Source organism: Narcine bancroftii, chromosome 14, assembly GCF_036971445.1.
Source record: "Narcine bancroftii isolate sNarBan1 chromosome 14, sNarBan1.hap1, whole genome shotgun sequence".
Lineage (NCBI taxonomy): Eukaryota > Metazoa > Chordata > Chondrichthyes > Torpediniformes > Narcinidae > Narcine > Narcine bancroftii.
Window position 1 is genome coordinate 12328130 of NC_091482.1, and position 20217 is coordinate 12348346.

The 20217-nt window shown below is 39.2% G+C and overlaps 1 protein-coding gene across 1 annotated transcript in view; it reads left to right on the forward strand.

The window, feature by feature from the left end:
- Window positions 1-20217, forward strand: part of cpda (carboxypeptidase D, a) — a 64649-nt gene that overhangs the window by 33619 nt on the left and 10813 nt on the right. Inside the window, exons 9-15 of the mRNA XM_069911465.1 lie at window positions 145-247; window positions 1570-1712; window positions 9999-10168; window positions 11483-11785; window positions 14449-14644; window positions 17314-17449; window positions 18155-18304. Coding sequence (XP_069767566.1) covers window positions 145-247; window positions 1570-1712; window positions 9999-10168; window positions 11483-11785; window positions 14449-14644; window positions 17314-17449; window positions 18155-18304 — 1201 coding nt within the window. The remainder of the gene's footprint in view (window positions 1-144; window positions 248-1569; window positions 1713-9998; window positions 10169-11482; window positions 11786-14448; window positions 14645-17313; window positions 17450-18154; window positions 18305-20217) is intronic.

Genomic DNA, 20217 nt, shown 5'->3' on the forward strand with positions numbered 1-20217 from the left:
AATCTGTTGAACAGAGACACAATGGCTAAATCATAATATCCAGAATAAATTTTGGTAACAAATTTGCAGAAAAATCACTGAGAAAGTTGATAAACTAGCAGGCAAAGTGGTCATCAAAGATAATCACTTTATGATATCTTTTAGGAGAACGGTCCAATGTTTGAAGGTCATCCTTGTAAAAAATTGTATCCTGGTGAATATTTTCCTCACGGAATCACAAATGGCGCAAATTGGTATAATGTACCAGGTAAGATGTGTTTTAAAACTTTGCTATGAGTGTTCACAAGTTTTAGTTTATCAGAACAGACTTTTTTCTTGTTTGCGCTACAATTCCAGTAATTTGGGTCTGATTCTAGTAATTGGTGCTGTCACTGTGGAGCTTGAATGTTCTCCCATGTGACTGGATTTTCCTGGACATACCAGCCACATCTTAAAGGCATGCTGATTGGTCATTAGCAATAACCAATTAACATTAATAAAGAGTGAGGGATGAGTGACTGTCAGACAGGCATGGGGTTGAACTTGCATAATGTATCATCGGTTGGGGGCGGGGCCTCCTAAATTGCTGGGGAGGGCAAATTCCAAGGAATTTGGACCATAGTGTGAAAGGCCCGGGAGTTCCTGATTTCCCGGGAATTTAACCAGTACAAAGTAGGGTCACCGCTCCTCTGGGGTGTGAAAACAGCTACAAGGATACAGTTTATGCAAGATAGTAACATTTAATAAATTAAAGCTGTTGTTTATTCTAATAAGTGATAATTTTGTTGAGACTACCTTTGCCTGTCATCAAGTGAGGTACTGACTAAATTGTGCACACAATACACCTCTAGATCATCCGATCTGGAATAAATTGAAACACATGAAATGCCTTTGGGTCATCCAAATGAATTTAATGTTTTCTAATCCAGTTTCTGGGCTGCTGCATCATTTGGAATATAGGTTAGATCACTGTTGTTCGTTTTAACAACATGCATTTTGCAAAATCACAATCTCATCCAAATCCACAGATTATCTAAGAATGCATGAGCATATGCTTAATGCAAAACTAGTTTGTGCAGGCCGGGGTGTGGGGTGGGGAGGGTAGTGGTGTGTGCTGTATTCCCAGAAAACAGATCATACTGCAATTTTGTACAAGTTCACATCACAGTGTCTGCACGCTTTCTTGTTTAACCCCATCCTGCAGTTTTCTTCCTTGTGATGTTGTTACCCTCTGTGCAGGTGCCAAAAAGTCGGAGTTCAAAATAAATAAAAAACTTTAGTGTCGATTTATGCACTTCTCCCCATAAGTTTTGTGAGAATGAATTCTATTCCGTACTTCACATTTTTGAGCAGTGATTTATGTAATGGTGGATTTCTGTAAACTGGCCAACTGTAATGTGGGGTTGCCGACGAGGCAAATAAAACCTGGTATTTCTCCAGTATGTGATGTTTGTATGTTAATTTTTTTCAGGTAGTTTGTAATTTGACCTCCATTTATTCGTCATTCCTATTTCCCAAAATAGATCAACTTGCCATGCTTTTGTGAAACTGCTGAAGGCATTTAATAAAGCATAAATCATTGTTCTACAGGTGGGATGCAAGACTGGAATTATCTTCATACAAATTGCTTTGAAGTTACTATTGAATTGGGCTGTTTTAAATTTCCCTATGCCAAAGATCTTCCAGACTATTGGAGGCAAAATAAAAAGTCCCTTCTGCAGTTTATTAAACAGGTAGGTTGGATCTTTATTAACTAGAGGCACTTTGTTCATTGTCTCCTTATAGAAGACTCTGTTTCCACTTTCTTTTCAGGAAAGGAAATCTGCCATGAATGTTTTGCCTCTATTCCAGAAAGCAGGAAACTGTAAGCCAGTGAACCTAAACTAGAATAAAAGATGCTAGATTAGGCAGTGCCTGAGGAAACTGAATCAGAGTTAATATTTTCAGGTTTAAGACTCATAAAGAGAACTCTGGACAATTAGTCTACCTTCGAACGGATAGTACAGATTCTATCACCAACGTGTATATGTACAGATTGTAGTGTAGGATGACTGTGATTGGCTGAGAGTGTAGCCACGCCTACTGGCAGGTCTTAAAGGGTTGCTCCGAGCCAGACCAGGTCATTTTGGACTGATCGACCTACATTGTGATACGCTCCAGTCTTCTAGTTAATAAAAGCCTTGGTTTGGATCAACAAACCTTTGATTCTTCCGATGCGCTCTACAGGGGGGAAATGCTGGAACCTGTATTGAGGAAGTAAAGAACAGAAAATCAGTCAACTGATTTGTGAACCGGAAATCATGTTTGACGCATTTGCTGGAGTTCTTTGACCAATTCTCCCTGGATCACCTACATAGTCAATGTAGTGTAATTGGATTTCCACAAGGCATTTGACTTGCTGCCATACAATAGGTTTCTGTACAAGGTAACAGCATGTGGGGAGGGGGGGGTGGTGCTGAGGATAATATGAAATTTGCTGTCAGACCGAATACATGGTTTGGTTTCAAATTGGAATGGCACATAGTTCAGTCCTGTTATCTCAGCTATTTATGATTTCGGTGAAGGGACCAAGGGTTGTGGATAGGATAAGTGGATGCACAAAAAGTTGGGATACAATTATGGAAGGAGGAATGGGGGAAAACAAATCATTGTTTAAACAGTAAGGCTACAATGTGCTGTGTATAAAGACTTCCCATGCTGAGACTGCAAATCATTAAGAAAGCTGATAGAATGTTGGGTTCATTTCAAGAGTTGCGGAGGACAAAAATAGAAACGTTTATTAATGCAACTTTATATTAGATTAGATTCAACTTTATTGTGACAGTAAAATACAAAGCCCAATGAAATACAATTATCATCCAAACAGAATTTTTTTTTTTAAAGTGCCATATACAAGTAACTACGTGCAAATAAAAACAAGTTCATTCAGCAAGCAAACAATTATAAGAGTACTGAAGTAGTGTGAGTGTAGTACCATTCAGCACTGTGATTTATGGTTCAGCAGGGTCACAGCCTCAGGGGGGGGGGGGTGGGGGTATAAAGTTTTTCTTGAGCCTGCTGATTCTTTTTTTAAATAATTTTTTATTTTTCACACGGTGAACCATATCAACCAAAATATCTACAAGATCCATTGTTTCTTTTCTTAATAAATCCAGTTTCGTCAAGTTTTACTATTTTTGGTACACAGACAGCCAATCTGTTTGCTCATAGTTTTGCTATTATCTGATTCCCCTCCTATCAATATATTTCCTTGTGTGTCTACAATCTTCAAAAAAATATCTTGCATAAACTTTTGATCCTCCTCATTAGGTGGATATATATTGAGCAAATTCCAAAATTTTGAATATATCTGATACTTTATCATTGCATACCTCCCTGCTGGATCTATTATTTCCTCCTCTATTTTGATTGATACATTTTTATTAATTAATATAGCTACACCTCTAACTTTTGAATTATTAGATGCTGCCGCTACATATCCTACCCAGTCTCTCTTTAATTTGTTATGTTCCACTTCAGTTAGATGTGTTTCCTGCACAAATGCTATATCTATTTTTTCTTTTTTCAGTAAATTTAATAGCCTCTTCCTTTTAATTTGGTTATGTATTCCATTAATGTTTATAGTCATATAGTTCAACATGGCCATTTCATATCCTGTTTACACTTCATTTCTGCTTCCTCACCACCACCATCCCCCTTTTCCCCATTTTCATCTGTTTTCCCTTTTTAAACTCAATGACAACACATTTAAAATATAAAATACTCCAACAACTCCCACATTCAATATTCACTTAACCCCAAATATACCCACTTCTCTGAGTTGCCCCTTATCCTTTGCCAGGCAACCACAACTCCCCTTTCCATTTGGATTGCGAACCTGCTCGCAAGCATCAACTGATTTTGCAGTGACTGTTATTCTCTCCCCCCCCAAACCCCCCCAGAAAAAACTTTTTTTTTTACACATTTAATAAAGTTCTCCCTTTTTTCCCTTACTTCTTTTCTTCCCTTCTTTAGTTCTTTACATATACATTGTTTTTACATCCTTATATATATTTTATCGCCGTTCTTCATTCTTGTTACATCTTTTCATCTCTCCTTCTGTCCTGTAAGCGTTCTACAAATTCTTGTGTTTCTTCTGGATACAAGAACAGTCTGTTTTGCTCCCCGGGGATAAATATTTTAAGCACAGCTGGATGTCTTAACATGAATTTATAACTTTATTTCTATAGGATCAATTTTGCTGCATTAAACTCCTTCCTCTTCTTTAAGAGTTCAAAACTTATGTCTGGGTAAAAAAATATTTTTTGACCCTTGTATTCCAATGGTTTATTGTCTTCTCTAATTTTATTCCTTGCCCTTTCCAGTATATTTTCTCTTGTCGTGTATCTCAAAAATGTTACTAAAATTGATGTTGGTTTTTGATGTGTCTGTGGTTTCGGAGCTAGTGTTCAGTGTGCCCTTTCTTTCTGCATTTCTGTCGTTCCCAGGACCTTCGGGATCCATCCTTTTATAAATTCCTTCATGTCTGTGCCTTCTTCATCTTCCTTCAGCCCCACTATTTTTATGTTGTTTCTCTTACTATAATTTTCAAACATATCAATTTTCTGAGCTAACAACTCTTGTGTCTCTTTAATTTTTTATCACTTTCTTCCAATTTTCTTCTTAAGTCATTCATTTCCATTTCTACAGCCATTTCTTGTTCTTCCACATTTTCTACTCTTTTCCCTATTTCTGTCATGACTATCTCTAATCTTTGCATTTTATCTTCTGTTCTTTTCATTTTTCTTTTAATTGCACTAAATTCTAATGACATCCATTCTTTTAATGCTCTCATTTGTCTTCAAAAAAAGCTTTATCTATATTCTGTTCAGCTGTTTTACCTTCTATCTCTCTGTGAAGATCTTGGTCTTCTTCTTCCTCTTCTGTGTCTGTACCTGTATTTGTGTCTTCTTCTTTGTATCTGTATCTCTTCTGACTTTCCCGATGAGTTGCTTGTCTTACTTTGTCAGGCCTCTTCTTGCTTGGCCTCTTGATATTGGTCTTCTTCTAAGCTGCTCATCTGTTGAGCCTCTTGCTGCTGCTCTTCTTTCCTTTCACCCCGTTGACTTTCTTTGTCACCTGGTACTTCACCCCCCCCCTCTCCTGCCGCTTTCCTCTTGTTCCAGCTGAGAGCCCTGGTGTTGGGCTGGTCGCGCCATGATTGCCCACTTCTCGGCTGAGCCCCCCTCCCGTCGGTGTTCTCCTTCGATTGCGCACTTTTGTCCACCGGTCATGGGGCCGTCACCAACCTCTGAGATCGGACGCTCTTCTCCACCACGGCTCCCTGTTCCTTCATGCAGGTAAGGCCTTCTCCTTCCTTTACCGGTGTCTTTTCTTTTTTTTCCCGTTTTTACTTTTTCCTTCTTAGGTGCCATTTTCTTCCTCTTCTCTACCACTTTATGTTTTATTTCTTATATTTTATATTTATTGAACTTTGTCTTTTGTTACCTTTTCTTCTTCTTTTCTGGAGAGGGCTGGCATTACCCTACTGGCCACTCCATCACATGACTCCTCCCCAAGCCTACTGATTCAAGAGCGAAGGCTCCTGAGTGCCGACCAGATGGGAGAAGAATTTTTTAAAAAGTCCATAATTTAGGTGTGATGCATCCTTGATGATGCTCTTCAACCTGCCCAGACAATGTTCCTGATAGATGTTCTCAATGGTGGGCAATTGAATGCTGATAATCCACTGGGCTGAAGTGCTTATGGTCTGGTACGAGACAATTGCCATACAACACTGAGATGCCATAGGTAAGTATGCTCTCAATGGTACATCAGTAAAAATCCATCAATATCCTGGGACAGGTGTACTTCCTTCACCCAGGTAAATTTGAAATGTAAATAGCTGAGATATCAGTACTATGTGTCATCTCCATTTGAAACCAAACCATGTATCCTGACTGTTTACTATTTGAAAGCAAATTTAATATTACCCCCAGCCCCTCACATGCTGTTATCCTGTACAGAAATTTATTGTATGGCAGTTAGTCAAATGCCTTGTGGAAATCCAAAGACATTACCCTGAACAATTTTCTGAGAATCACCGACATAGTCAAAGAACATGATTTCCTTTTCACAAAACAATGTTAACTCCTCAATTGATTTTCTGTTCTTTACCTCTTCAATACAGGTTCCAGCATTTTCCCCCAAAGTTAGAAAGTAGACTAATTGTCCAAAGAGTTCTCTTTGAGTCTTAAACTTGAAAATATTAACTCTGATTCCCTTTCCTTGGATGCTGCCTGATCTAGCATCTTCTATTCTAGTTTAGGTTCACTGGCTCAACAGAAAATAAAGATGCTGTTGCGTCTTTTAGATGAGAATAGAAGAGTTCAGGGGCCAGGTGAGATTATTGAAAATATGGGCACTAAGGAATTTAAAGCTTGATACATGTTCCACCACAATTCCATTGATGTAAATAGTGATGGCTGAAGTCCACAATGATCTCCTTGGTCTACTGAGTGTTAAGTGCCAAGTTGTTGTCAGCACACCTCGTGGACAGGTGCTGGATCTTGTCCCTTTCGGCCATCTCATCATCCTCTCTCATCAGGCCAACCACTGTGGTATCATCTGCAAACTTGATTATGGCATGAAAACCATATGCAGGAATGCAGTTAGACATGAAAAGCGAATACAGGAGAAGGCTCAGCACACACCTGTGGGGTTCACCAGTGTTCAAGGTTAGAATGGAAGAGAAGAGATTGCCTAACAAGTTAAGATCCAATAACAGTGAAATGACCTGATACCAAGATGAAGTTTGATGATCAGTTTGGAGGGAATCACAGTATTAAGTGCTGAACTGGTCAATGAACAGCATTCTGACATAAGAATTACAGCTGTCCAAGTGGGTCAAGGCAGAATGAAGTGTCGTAGAAATAGCATTCTGTTGACCTGTTGCTATGATGGGCAAATTGATGAGAGTCCAGGGTGATAGACAAACAGAATTTCAAATGTGATAAAACCAGTCTTTCAAAGCACTTTGCAATGATGCGGGTGAATCCAACTGGACAGAAGTCGTTCAGACTTGTGGCAGTGGGATGCTTCTGCATGAAGCTCATGGGAACAACTGCCTGGGCCAGGGACAGATTGAAAATGACCCTAAAGATCCTGGTCAATTGTTCTGCACAGACTCTAAGCAGATGGCCAGGTATACCATCCGGACCAGCTGCGTTCAGTACACTCACCCTACTCTGGGTGGGCCAAACATTGGAGATGGAAAGTGAGAGAGGCAGTTCATCAAGTGGAAGATCCACTTTGAAGGTGCCCTCCTTGTTCTCTCAATCAAAGCGAGCGTAGAAAGTTGGCTCTGGCTGAGCCACAAGTCTCCCACTCCAGATCTGAAGGCTAAATCTGTCTTTGAACAGACGACAAACTTCACTGTTCATCCATGGTTTTTGATTAGCAAATATTTTTATTTGTTTTTGTGATGTCACTCCATTCACACATTGGTTGATAGACTTGAGAACAGAGTTGGTATAAATCGATAATCAATCTGTGGTAGCATGGGCAGCAAACACATTCCAATCTGTATGTTGAAAACGTTGCTGAAGAACCCTCAAGTCAGATCTTAATAGTCTTTATTGTGGGTTTTACACTTTTAATGACGACTATACTTGGGAAACCGAAACAGTGGAAGATGGTCAGACTGTCCCAGGTGAGGGAGGATAGTGGTTTTGTAATCAGCTACATTTGTTTCCCCCTTGAGGTATATGATACATTTTGGTGAAATCTTGGAAGCCCTAGTATGTAGATTTCAGTGATTAAAGTCCCCAGCTACAATAAAGGCTCTGTCTAGATGCAATGTCTGCAGCTTGCTGATAGCAGCACTGAGGTCTTTCATAGCTACTTTAGCTTAGTACAAAGACTGCAACGGCAATGAAACATGTAAACTCTCATGGTTGATTATTATATCAGAAATTCCAGATCTACAGAGCAATAAGAATCAATAATGGGAGAGTTAGTGCACCTTGATCGATTCACATAGATGCACAAAGCACCCCCTCTACTTTTACCCATTGCTACTGCTGCCTTGTCAGCCCTGTAGACTGTGCACCCTTCCAGTTCCACCACATTGTTAGTACATTGCTGTTTAGCCACGTCTTGGTTAAAAACATAACATTGCAATCTACAAGCTACCTTTGTGAAAGAGTCCAAATCCTTAGTTCATCCAACTTTTTCGTCAAGGACAAAACTTTAGTGAGAAAAATGTTTGGTAACGCTGGCCAGAGTGGATTTAGTCTTAGCTCAGCGCGCAAGCTTCCACTTGTCCCCTATCTTTGCTTACGGACTCAATGCTAGACCCTTCCAGTCAGGGTGAGTTGAACGTAAGCCCATGGTGTCCTTACTCAATCTGGAGATATTTTGGTCAAAATTGAATGAACTGAATAAATGACCCAAACCTGTATTATTTACAACAGTAATAAACGTCCAAAAATAACTGTCTGCTGTAGATATAATTAGCACAGCTAAATCGAACAAGCACGCAGAAAATGAGCAGGTATTTTATCGCTATTTTCCAAAATCCTGTAAGACACTGAGCCTCGTGAAACACATGCACCACTATCTAGCCTATTAGCCTGATGAGACCATATCTGGAGTACTGCATTCTCTCTTGGTTTCTGTATTTAGGGAATGTTGTTAATGGACACCAGCTTGGTTACTGGGATGAAGGGGTTCACATACGAAGATGGGTTCAGCTAATACTGCTTGGGATTTAAAAGGATGAGGGGTAATCTTGTTGAAAGATGAAGGGTTTAAATTTTTTTAGACATACAGCATGGTAACAGGCCCTATTCGACCCATGAACCTGTGCCGCCCAAGTACACCCAATTGACTTACAACTCTTGGTGCATTTTGAAAGGTCGGAGGAAACCCATGCAGACACAAGGAGAATGTACAAACTCCTTACAGATAGCTTAGGATTCGAACTGGCACTGTAACAGCATTGCGCTTACCATTAAGCTAACCATGCCGACCGAGAGAGATTGTAAAATGATTGACAGGTGGGTTGTCTAGAACTCAGAGGCATAGATTCAAAATAAGGTATCTCCCATGCAAGATGAAGAGAAGGAATTTCTTTGCGGGGCATGGGATTCTCTGCTCCAGAGATCCATGGAAGCAGAATCACTAATGTGTTGAAGGCTGAGATTGGCAGACTACCTGAACTGCAAGAGAGTTGACGAATATAGGGAGAGAGTGAGAAAGATTCAGTTTCCTTTTTTTCTCATCAAGCACATGCTGGTAGGTGAAATGGCTACTGTCGTCTATGTACACGTCAAAAGAATGGAGAATTGATGGGAGTGTTGGTGCAAGTAGAAATGAGGGGGAGTGGGACTATTTGGATCACTGCATGGAATCTGTTATCTGTAGCCTTGAAAATCTTTTGTCTGAGGTTGGTACTGGTTTAAAAATAAAATCATTTGGTTTGTGACACAGTTGAGACTGGATCTGTACGATGGATTAGAGTTAAATTCTAGCTATTTCATTTGGCCACACGGCAAGTTTTGTTTCTTTGGTGTTGGCAGCTGTTAGGCAGAGAAACAGAATGGTGATGCTGAAGTTGTTCAATGTGGGAGGAAGCTGACCTGAATTCCCACTTCTAGTCAGTGTTCTTTTTAAGGAGTATGAAATTAGAAAAGTTTTGCAACCCAGGATGCTAAATTGTTTAATGTGCATCATTTGTGCAAGCATTTGATGGAAAGAATGGCATTATGTCACTTGATTAGTAATCAGTTAGAACATTGCAAAGATAAGGCTAAATTCCACAAATTTACATTTCCTCAGAAGAATCTTGATTTAGAAATAGTGATGTCTAAATTGCAAAGGGATTCTAGGTGTGACCATTTGATTTACTGAAATTTTGTCGTGTTTCCCAGTTGTATTAAATGTTACTAATCCATTGATTTGGATGAGTCTAGGTCTTGGCAGGTTTTGCTGCATTCATACCAAAGCTAATCTGATTTTGATGAATGTTTTGACATTAGGTGCACCGTGGCATAAAAGGATTTGTAATCGATGCCACGAATGGAAAAGGAATTTTCAATGCAACCATCACTGTTGCTGAAGTAAACCATCCAGTGAGATCTGCTAAAGATGGAGATTACTGGCGTCTTCTTGTTCCTGGTGCCTACAAAATTACTGCTTCAGCTCGAGGGTGAGGAGCAAAAATACATTTGTATTGAAGTGACTTAAGTTTTTCTCACAAGCAAAAAAAAATGCATAGATACCAAACTTCTTGGCCTTCTCTTTTGTCAGCAGTAATCCTAACTCTGCTCTGTTTGCTTGCCTTCTCATGAAGACTAGTGGTGGAGTGCAGGCACGCAGCAGTAGTTCACAAAGTAACTGGGGTGTCTTGTTAAATCTAGTTAAATGTTTCTTTTTGCTTAAATGTTAAAGTTTATTGTCACGTGCGACAATGTTTTGGGTGTAGTCCAGTTGGTGAAACTATGCCTTCTGCTTATTTCAAATAGATATAATTGATGTCTGGCATTGAGATGAATTCAAAATCTGTCCAGTTTCTGTAGTTTGACAGCCAGGCAAGCCAGAAGCTGCAGCTTAGCTGGCTGTCATTTCTTTTCTCTGCTGTTTGGAGAACAGAGCTTCTTTTTTGGGAGGAACTTCCAGACAAACATATTGATTTATTTCCTTAAATTGTTTTCTCATGCATAAAAATAATTACAACTGGGCACATGATTTTATAGTTGTAATTTTTAGTCGGTGTTTGCAGAAAAACCACTTGGTACCTATGGAATGTAGAGAAAATGTGTAACTTTAAAAGGGGCTCATATCAAAAGGGAATCAGTGGACTCATTAATTGTCAAGTGACTCATTCTTATGGAGACAAACGCAATCTGCTGGAAGAACTCAGGTCAAGCAGCATCAGTGGGAGAATGGTCCACATTTTGAGCCAAAACTCTTCATCGAGAGCTGAATGCTTTGGTCTCAAAACGTTTTCCTACTGGTGCTGCTTAACCCACCGAATTCCTCCAGCAGATTGTGTTTGGCTTCACATTCCTCCGTTCTGTTTGGGATATCTGTATGTGTCAAAATAAAAGCAAGCATGTATTGAGGAAATGTTCAATTTAAAGTGCTTTGGTACTTCTACATGTCTTAATTTATGATGTAATAAAATTTATGTCGTTTGAACCTCACTGTTACCACAATGCTATTGCATTATCGTCAACCTGGATTTGAATCCAGCACTGTCTGTAAGGTGTTTGCATGCTCTCCCCATGTCTGTGCAGGATTCCTCCAGGTGCTCTGGTTTCCTCCCACCCTTCAAACTGAACAGGGGATTGTAAGTTAATTGGGGCGGTATGGGCTCATGGGTCGGAAGGGCTTGTTACTGTGCTATATGTTGAAATTAAATTAAAACCAGAAGAGTTGGTTAGCAAACTTTTAATTACAGTTGTACAAAAAGTGAAAAAGTACTCTAATATTTCAAGACTTGTGTCCTCATTCTCTGCAGGTATGTCCCCATGACGAGGAATGTGACAGTTGGGGAAGAAGCAGTGGAGGTCAATTTTACCCTGTCACTTGTGGCAGATGACCATAATGGTGGCTTAGATCAGGTGCTGGACAAGACCTCAACAGACTATAGGCCAGAATTTGAAAAACTTATCAAGAGTTTATCCATGAAAGATGGATTGCATGACCTGATTCTGTCTGCACCTGTTGACCTTAATCTCTACCGTTACCATGACTACAAGGACCTGTCTGAAGCTCTTCTTGGACTACATCGTAACTATCCAGCGATTACCAAATTGAACAGGTAAGAATTACATTTTTGAGTTTTGAGAATACTGATTACATGAGAGGAGTTTCGAGATTGGCTTTTTAAATTGAATTTGAAATCTATATTGGATTATTATTGTGACTTTAAAAAAAATCTTAATAAAACACGTGACTAAAATATACAGTGTGAATATACAAAGGAATTGAAAATGGAATTATTTCTGCTTGAATGGGAGAACTGTAGTATGCACAGTATTGATTTCTATTATCTGGAAAGTATATGGAGCCACTTGGTTTACAATGCCAGAATTAATCCAGGAAGGTTGAACGTCATGGGACTTTTTAATTTATGGAAGAGTTCAATAGGAATGGTTTTAAATAAATAATAATTTTCATTTGTGGTAAAGACCAAAATTGGGGATCATCAACTTGGAGGAAGTCTCTAAATTTATGAAATTGGGGAGAAATTTCAGTGTCCAGACTAGGGGGAGTGAACTTCATGAAGAGATGAAGAAAGTGGGGAAGAGGAAGACTCACTGTGTGCTTCGATAAAGAAGTGGGCAAAATCTTGCATGGAACATGGAACCAATGTGGTCCACTTGGCCACATGGCTTCTTTCTATGTATTCAATAAAACTGCTTCTGAGGGAAACACTCCATTGAGAAGGGCTCTTGTCAAAATGCATTAGATGGGTGGTTTTGGTGAATAACCTTAACAGATGAATAGAAACTGGTACTTGTGTAATGAAATGATTAAAAATGAAGATATCTGGAGTAATTTGAGTTTCTTAAGACTCAAACTATCTTTAAACATAGTTATATTGAGCCAGTTGATTTTTTTTCCCCAGTTGGTTGATTTTTTTTTAAATGAAGTTACAAGCTCAAGTTCACAGTAATTTTTGCAAAATACTAGAAGTATTTAAAAAAAAGTTTTTAAACAAAGATGGCGGTGCATTGAAGGGAAGGTCCAGGTATTTTTGGAAGATTTTATCAAGGGGCAGCAGGGTGAACATAGCTGTTAGCACAACACTGTTACGGCGCCAGCAACCCGGGTTCAAATGCTGCACTGTCTGGAAGGAATTTATACATTCTATGTGTGGGTTTCCACTGGGTGCTGCAGTTACCTCCCACCCTTCAAAAGTACGGGGGTTGTGGTTAATTAGGGTATTTGGGTTTCATGAGCTGGAAGGGTAGGTTGCATACAATGTCTAAATTAAAAATAGAAGCATCAGATGAATGGATTCTTCATAATAGCTGAGGATTTTGAGAGTTCTCAATGAATATTTTCAGAGACCTATAAATCAGAATCACAGCAATGCCTAGCAGAAGGGATCTTCCTACCTCGTCCATGCCAGCTGCGGACCATCTTAATTCCATTTGCCTGCTTCCTTTGTGATCCTCCTGTCCATGTATCTGTCAAAATGCCTTTGTAAAATAGTAATTGCATCTGCCTCTCCTACCTCTTCTGGCTGCGATCATTCCAGATAACCATCACCTTTGTGGAAAAACTTGAAATTTCTCCACTCCCCTTTAGCTCAAGATGGCTCTATCCTGCGAAAAAGATTCTGACTTGATATATGAGCGCAGCCTATTCAATCTCCCTTTATAACTTCAGCTCTCTATTCCAGGCAACATTCTAGTGAATTTCTTCTGCACTCCCTCCAATGCTATCCGATCGTTCCTGCTCGATAATACTCCATATGCAGCCTAACCAATGTTTTGTGCAAAATAATAAAAATTCTATTATTTTTAAGGGGTGTATTAATGTAAAATCATGTAACAAAATTATGTGAAGTGAAAAGATATCAAGAAGATTGAAAGAGTACAGAGAAGATTTATAAGGATGTTGCCTGGACTTCAGGAACTGAGTTACAGGGAAAAGTTAAATAGGTTAGGATTTTATTCCCTGGAGTGTAGAAGAATGAGGGGAGATCAAGTATTTAAAATTATAAAGGGTATAGTCAAAGTAAGTCTAGATAGTCTTTTTTCCACTGAGAGTAGGTGAGATACGTACCAGAGGACATAGGTTAAAGGTGAAAGGGGAAAAGTTTAGGGGGAACTTCACACAGAGTGGTGGGAATGTGGAACGAGTTGCCAGCTGAAGTGGTGAATGTGGGCTCAATTTTAACATTTAAGAAGAATTTGGATAGGTACATGGATGGGAGAGGTATGGAGGGCAATGGACCGACCGGGTGCATGTCAGTGGAATTAAGCAGACTCGTAGTTTGGCACAGACTAGAAGACCCAAAGGGCCTATATCTGTGCCAGAATTTGTTGTGGTTCTATGTTTTGGTTAAAATGTGAATTTTATGGCAAACTTGATCGTTAATGTGGAGGCCATTGATTTCTTTCGAGTTCAATAGTTTCCTGAAAGATTTGAAAATTAGTTTAACTTGCAAACTCTCTTGAATAAGCAAGTCGTTGAATGAAAGTGAATGCTGGTTCATCGGCACAAGTGCCTGGTCTTGTTCTAACATTCCAGGGATTGTGAAATAGTTAAAGCTACATTCAGAAATTTACCCACATTCCACTTAGATTAACAGAAAATGCAAGTTAATCTTTCAGAATTATTTTAAGCAAACTATTGACAAAATGATCACTTTACATGCTATTGTAAATTTCTCAGGGTGGTACAATAATGGACATGTAAATGAAGCAGAAACTACATTTAACATCTGTTTTCTTTTACATTGTGATAAAGTTTGGGCCAGAGTGTAGAAGTCCGACAGATTTGGGCCCTGGAAATATCGGACAGACCAGGAATAAAAGAACCTGCAGAACCGAAAATCAAGTTTATTGCTGGAGTTCATGGTAATACACCTGTTGGGACAGAGCTGCTTCTAGCATTTGCAGAGTTTCTTTGTATTCTGTTTGGGAAAAACCAGGCTGTTACAAAGGTAATATTATGTCGTTGTTTTTGTGCTTTACTCTTTTGTGTTTTAAAGTTTTTCCTCTGGTTGTCTTCAGTAAAACACGAAAATCTGTAGATACTGTGGTTGAAGTAAAACCACAAAGCTGGAGAAACTCAGCAGGTCAAACAGGTCAGTGTCCTTTATGTAGCATAGGTAAAATTACACAACCCATGTTTTGAGCTAGCCTGAAATGTCGGTTATGTGTTTTTACCTTTGCTATATAAAGGACACTGATCTGCTGAGTTTCTCCAGCTTTGTTTTTACCTCTGGTTCTCTTTCATGATCAATGCACCATTTTCCTGCTGCCTTGCATCTGAGTTTGTCATCGTTAAAGTGCACATTATTCAGGTCAAATTACACTTGCTAATTAAACATTGCGGAGGTGATGGTCAACTGGGTAATCACCAGATCATGTTAACCTAAGATGTTGAATTTCAGTTATTTTACCATAGGGGTGCTTCAATCAATAGCACTGTCTTGCAGCTGTTGTGGATTTGCATATAATTGTTAAAGCAAATACTTAAGAGCTGATAGGAGTAAATCATGAAAGCCTGTCAACTCCTTGATTGAAGACGAAAACACCATGCTGGAAAAACTCAGCAGGTGAAAGTCTTTTTCATATAGCAAAGATTGCCTGTCTACATTTTGATCATACCTTGATACATGGTTCAATCCCGAAAATATTGGTTATATATCTTTATTTTTGCTATACAAAATGCACTGTTTGACCTGCTGAGTTTCTCCAGCATTGTGTTTTTACTTAAGAGCTGATAGCTAGCTAACGCCATTCTCCCAAACCATTGAGTTCAAACGCACTAATCGAGCAATTGAAGATGTAATGCAAAGTTCATGTGGAATCGCATTGACCATCACATTACACGTCATAGTCTTATGAACAAGCACAGCATTGACGCATTTATTGTAGGAGCTGCTAATTGAATTGCAGATTTAATCCTGTGCTGACCACAAATTGTCTGCTGTAGAAAAAGCACTGAAATGTTCTTGTTGCATTTTGATGTGCATAACTTGTTGCTCTCTTTAGCCAAGGTTATTGAAGGCTGCTCTTCTAAAACTGACCATCATTCGTTGGATAACAAAGTATTAGCATAGTAGAAATGTAACATGAAGCTAGCTGAAGCTTGAATTATAATATGGATAATTCAAAACAAAAAATGAAATTCCATCATTTGGAGATGCAATATTTTTCATCCTGAACCCCTTCTATTCTTGCAATGTGGCTTCACTGAGGCCCTATTTTTAAATTCTGTAATGCACTTGAATGTGGGAATTGGAACAGGTGACAGTTTAATTTACAGCTGTCGAACTATCCCAGGGCTCACTGATACAGCAAAGCAGCTCTATCAGTGTGAGGTGGAGTGAACAGACTTCCCACGATGCTTGTACTTGCTAACTTGCTAGTTTATCAAAGAAGTGCTTGCTTTATTAACTTTGATCTTGGATCTTGAATAGGACTGTCTGCCCAAGTGTGCTTTTAGATGCCAAGTTGTTGACCGAAATACTTGTCTCTGCCCAGATACTGGATAACACGAGTTTATCCTGCTTTTGCATGTTACATTTCCAATATCCTTGCTTTGCTATAGGGTTTACTTTCTTTCCAGGTTTTCATTTGTGATCTGGCATTCTTGGTTTCCTTTTATCATGAAAACATTTTTTTTTGCTCTTGCATGCATGTTTTTTGAATATTCAGTATACAGGTGTTCACAAATTTTGAATAGTATGTACAAATGAGAGTACAAGTCATTAAAAAATTGGAGTGGGCACACTGTAGCAGAAACATTTGCCATCTCTGAAATGCGGTATGCTTCCTGCAGAATACTAATGCCGTGACCGTGCTAATAACTCGTCGAAATGAGGGGTGAATTGGAAGCAGCAGATCATTTGTAATGATCTCGTAAATCGTTCTTTGTAAAAGCCATTAAATTTGCAGGTTTTGGGGGTTGCTCATGTGGCATACTTAATTCTATTATTTCAAATGGGCAAGTTTGAACGGAGTTTTAAAAAGTGGGCGCATTCAATGTAAATACAGATGTACCTCGCTTTACAAAAATGTGCTTTTATGAAGAAACTTGTGTTCGCTGTCTGAAAGAAATTTGAATGCATTTTCACTTTTATGAAAATAGCCTTCGATTAGTCGTGAATGGCTCTTCGCTTTATGCCATTTCAGCTTACGAAAGGTTCCATAGGAACGCTCCACTTTCATAAAGCAGGGTCTATCTACCTCGATAGAGTTTTCAGTGTTTCGCACTTGGGTTCATATTCTACATTTTGACTGATCTATATCAGGAACTCCTTGACAAAATTCTGAAACAACACAAAATGTTGAACTTTTGGATTTAATCGTGCATATTTCAAATAGATTTGTAACTGGTTTACATAATTTTATTCCTCTGATATTTTGCATGAAATATTTAGAATGTTTTGAAGATAATTGTATGAATGTTTTTGATTTCCTTTATTAAAGCAAATCTAGGTAATTAAGTGCTGCAAGTTATTTTCCCATTTGGTGCATGAGTGTTACAATCTATGTCTACAATCATTAGATAACAAATTGTCTTTTAAAAACTAAATTAAATCCTCTTTTTTTTCCTGCCCTCCCTCTCTTTCCCCCCCGACCCCCCCCCCCCCCCCCCAAGTTGATTGAGGAAACAAAGATTGTGATTGTACCATCAGTGAACCCTGATGGTCGAGAAATTGCACAAGAGGGCCAGTGCATGTCGAAAGTTGGGCAAACAAATGCACACGGCAAAGATCTCGACACTGATTTCACAGGTAGCCTATCAGTACAGTTAACTGTTTTATTTGAAATACAAATTTGATTCCGAGAGCTGTTGTTCAACATTCCTTCTCCAGGACAGTTAGCATTTTTGATATGCAAACTAATTTTACAAAAATGCTTTGGTAAGTTGCAAGCTATTTTTGGTTCTTTATGATATCAATTTAGTTGGTGTATTAATAAATCCTGGGCTAATATGCCTTTTGCACCTATCAAATGTAAAAAAAAATTCGGAGCAAGTGTGGCCTGACTACTTTTGTTTTAACAATATACAATGGAATTAAATTCGCTGGTTTTGTTGCAGAAAAACTGAGAAGTTGTTAAGGCTGGCTTCAGAATTAGTGTTCATAATACATCCAGGGTATTACTTTGGCCACAGACAATTTTAAACAAAAAGCTTATTCTGCATCAGTGAAAAATGTCTTTGTTTTGAGATTATTTTATAAACTTTGGTTTTAATGCAAGAAATGATCATTGGACATTCTGGTGACTTAAACATAATTTAAATATTTAAGTGATTGGTACATTAGTTTGTGGTACGCACAGTATATGTAATAAGAATGCAATTTTCTTAGTCATCTCTTAAGTACTCAGGCCAGTTTTGTGCCTTTACATTGAATAGAAATAATGAGTTTTGCTTGAGAGTATTTCTTGAAGACCAAGTTGTAGATGCAATAAATGGTAACCTTGTATTTTTCTAGGGATCTCATCTGATCTGTTAGCAAAGACACAGCCTGAGACCAGAGGCATTGTTAAGAACCTGATCCTCAATCAAGGATTCACACTATCTGTTGTCTTAGATGGTGGCTCCCTCCTTACCACATATCCTTACGATAAGCCTGTACAAACAGGTATGTATCTACCATATAGCCACTCCTCAAGTCTATTATTGGCAAAGGTATTGTCAGTGGCTCATTTGCTTGTTCACTCTGATGTGACATCAGCTGGACAAAGCTATCAGACCCTCCCTTTGTTGGACAAACCATATTGTTAATATGCCTCATGAAGGGAGGGTCTGATAGTCTTGTGCACTGACTTCTCCCTTGCAGAGGTTTGATGCCACTTTTCTGACACCATCTGGACATGAACCCTTGAATGAATAACCAGGCACCATTTTTCTGGCCTGTTACAAATCTTATCAGGGGATCTCCCTTCCACAGTCTTCACTCATCAACTTTCCTGACTGTGGACTGTCAATTCAATCTCCTACCTTAAATCCATAGGCAGCATTTGCCCATTGTTTCTGTCTGCTCTTTCTTTGACAAACTCATTTCTTCATGCCTGCACCCAGGACACTTCTCGTGCACTTCACTATTTTGATAACTTTTAATTCCCCGGACCCAACTGGCCCATGCTTGCCATGGACATCTTGCAACTACATGTGTCCATCTCCTATCAGGAAGACCTTGGCATCCTTGGTTTCTTCATTGAACAAAAATCCATCCAGTTTTCCTTGACTGTTATTGTCATCTACTTGGCAGAATTTGTCCTTGCCCTCAATGACCTATTTTTCTATTCTTCCCACTACTCAAGATCAAAGCACTTGCTTGATCCCAGCTTGACCTGTCTTTCTTTTGGTTATGTGATCAGTCCGTGTCTCTAGCTTACACCGCTCACAAGAAGTGCACCTACACATAAATTACTTCTCTACTACATTGATTGCATTAGTTCATAATCTTTGCCACCAACTTCCACCCTATTCTCAAATTCCCATTGATTATCTCAAATGCTTCCTTTTCTGAATTTCTACCTCCACCTCGGGAGATACTCTTGGCACTGATGCATAAACCACTAACTCTCACCACTACCTCAACTAACCTCTTCCCAATCTTCCTGGAAGGATGCCGTCCCCTTACCCCATTTTCTCCATTTGTGCTGTTTCTATTCTTGAGATGAGGCCTGTCGTTCTCACTTCCTTGTTCCCAGCACTTTAACTTGTGGCCAAAGGAGTAACACCTGTCTCTTCACCTCTTTCACCACCATCCAGGAACTTGAACAACCCTTTTAATTGAGGCAGAGGTTCGCCAACAACTCTTCCAACCTGTCCCATTGCATTTAGTGCTTGCAAAGTAGCTTCTATATTGGTGAATCTAACCATGGGGAAGGCAACAGGCGCCAGCGTGCCTGCACTCTAGCAACAACCATCTACATATTCTGATTGCATGTGCACTCCCACACTGATCTGTGCTCTGCCTTTGATGAGGTGAAACGCATATTGGCGGGGACGGGGTACTTAACTTTAAGATCAGCCATGATATCGTTGAATGGCGGAGCAGGCTCGAAGGGTCGAATGACCTACTCCTGCTCCTATCTTCTATGTTTCTAACATCATTTGGTATTCCATTTGGATAGCTCATTGGTATGAACATTGAATTTTCTAATTTCAGGTCGCACACACCCCTGGCGCACTTTCCTCTCAAACACTACCCTGCCAATCTAGTTTTTCTGACTTTTCTACTTTTCTGACCCCCTCCCCCCCCACTCCTCCATTTGGATCCATCATCCCTCCCTCGCCTGCTTCTTCCCATTACCTCTAGCCACTACACCAATCCCTCCTTTGTGCTGTATCGCGTGGTGTGATATTTCTATTATGAAACACATAAGAGTTCAAGCAAATTGTTGTTTGTAGAAACCAATATAATGTGAAGACCAATGTTTTAGTTTTATTTAGTTGTATTTTAGTTTCAATTTTGAAACATGAAGCAAATTGTAAAGTGGACCTGGCAATGTAGCATTTAGTGTTGGTGTGATCATGTTTCATCCT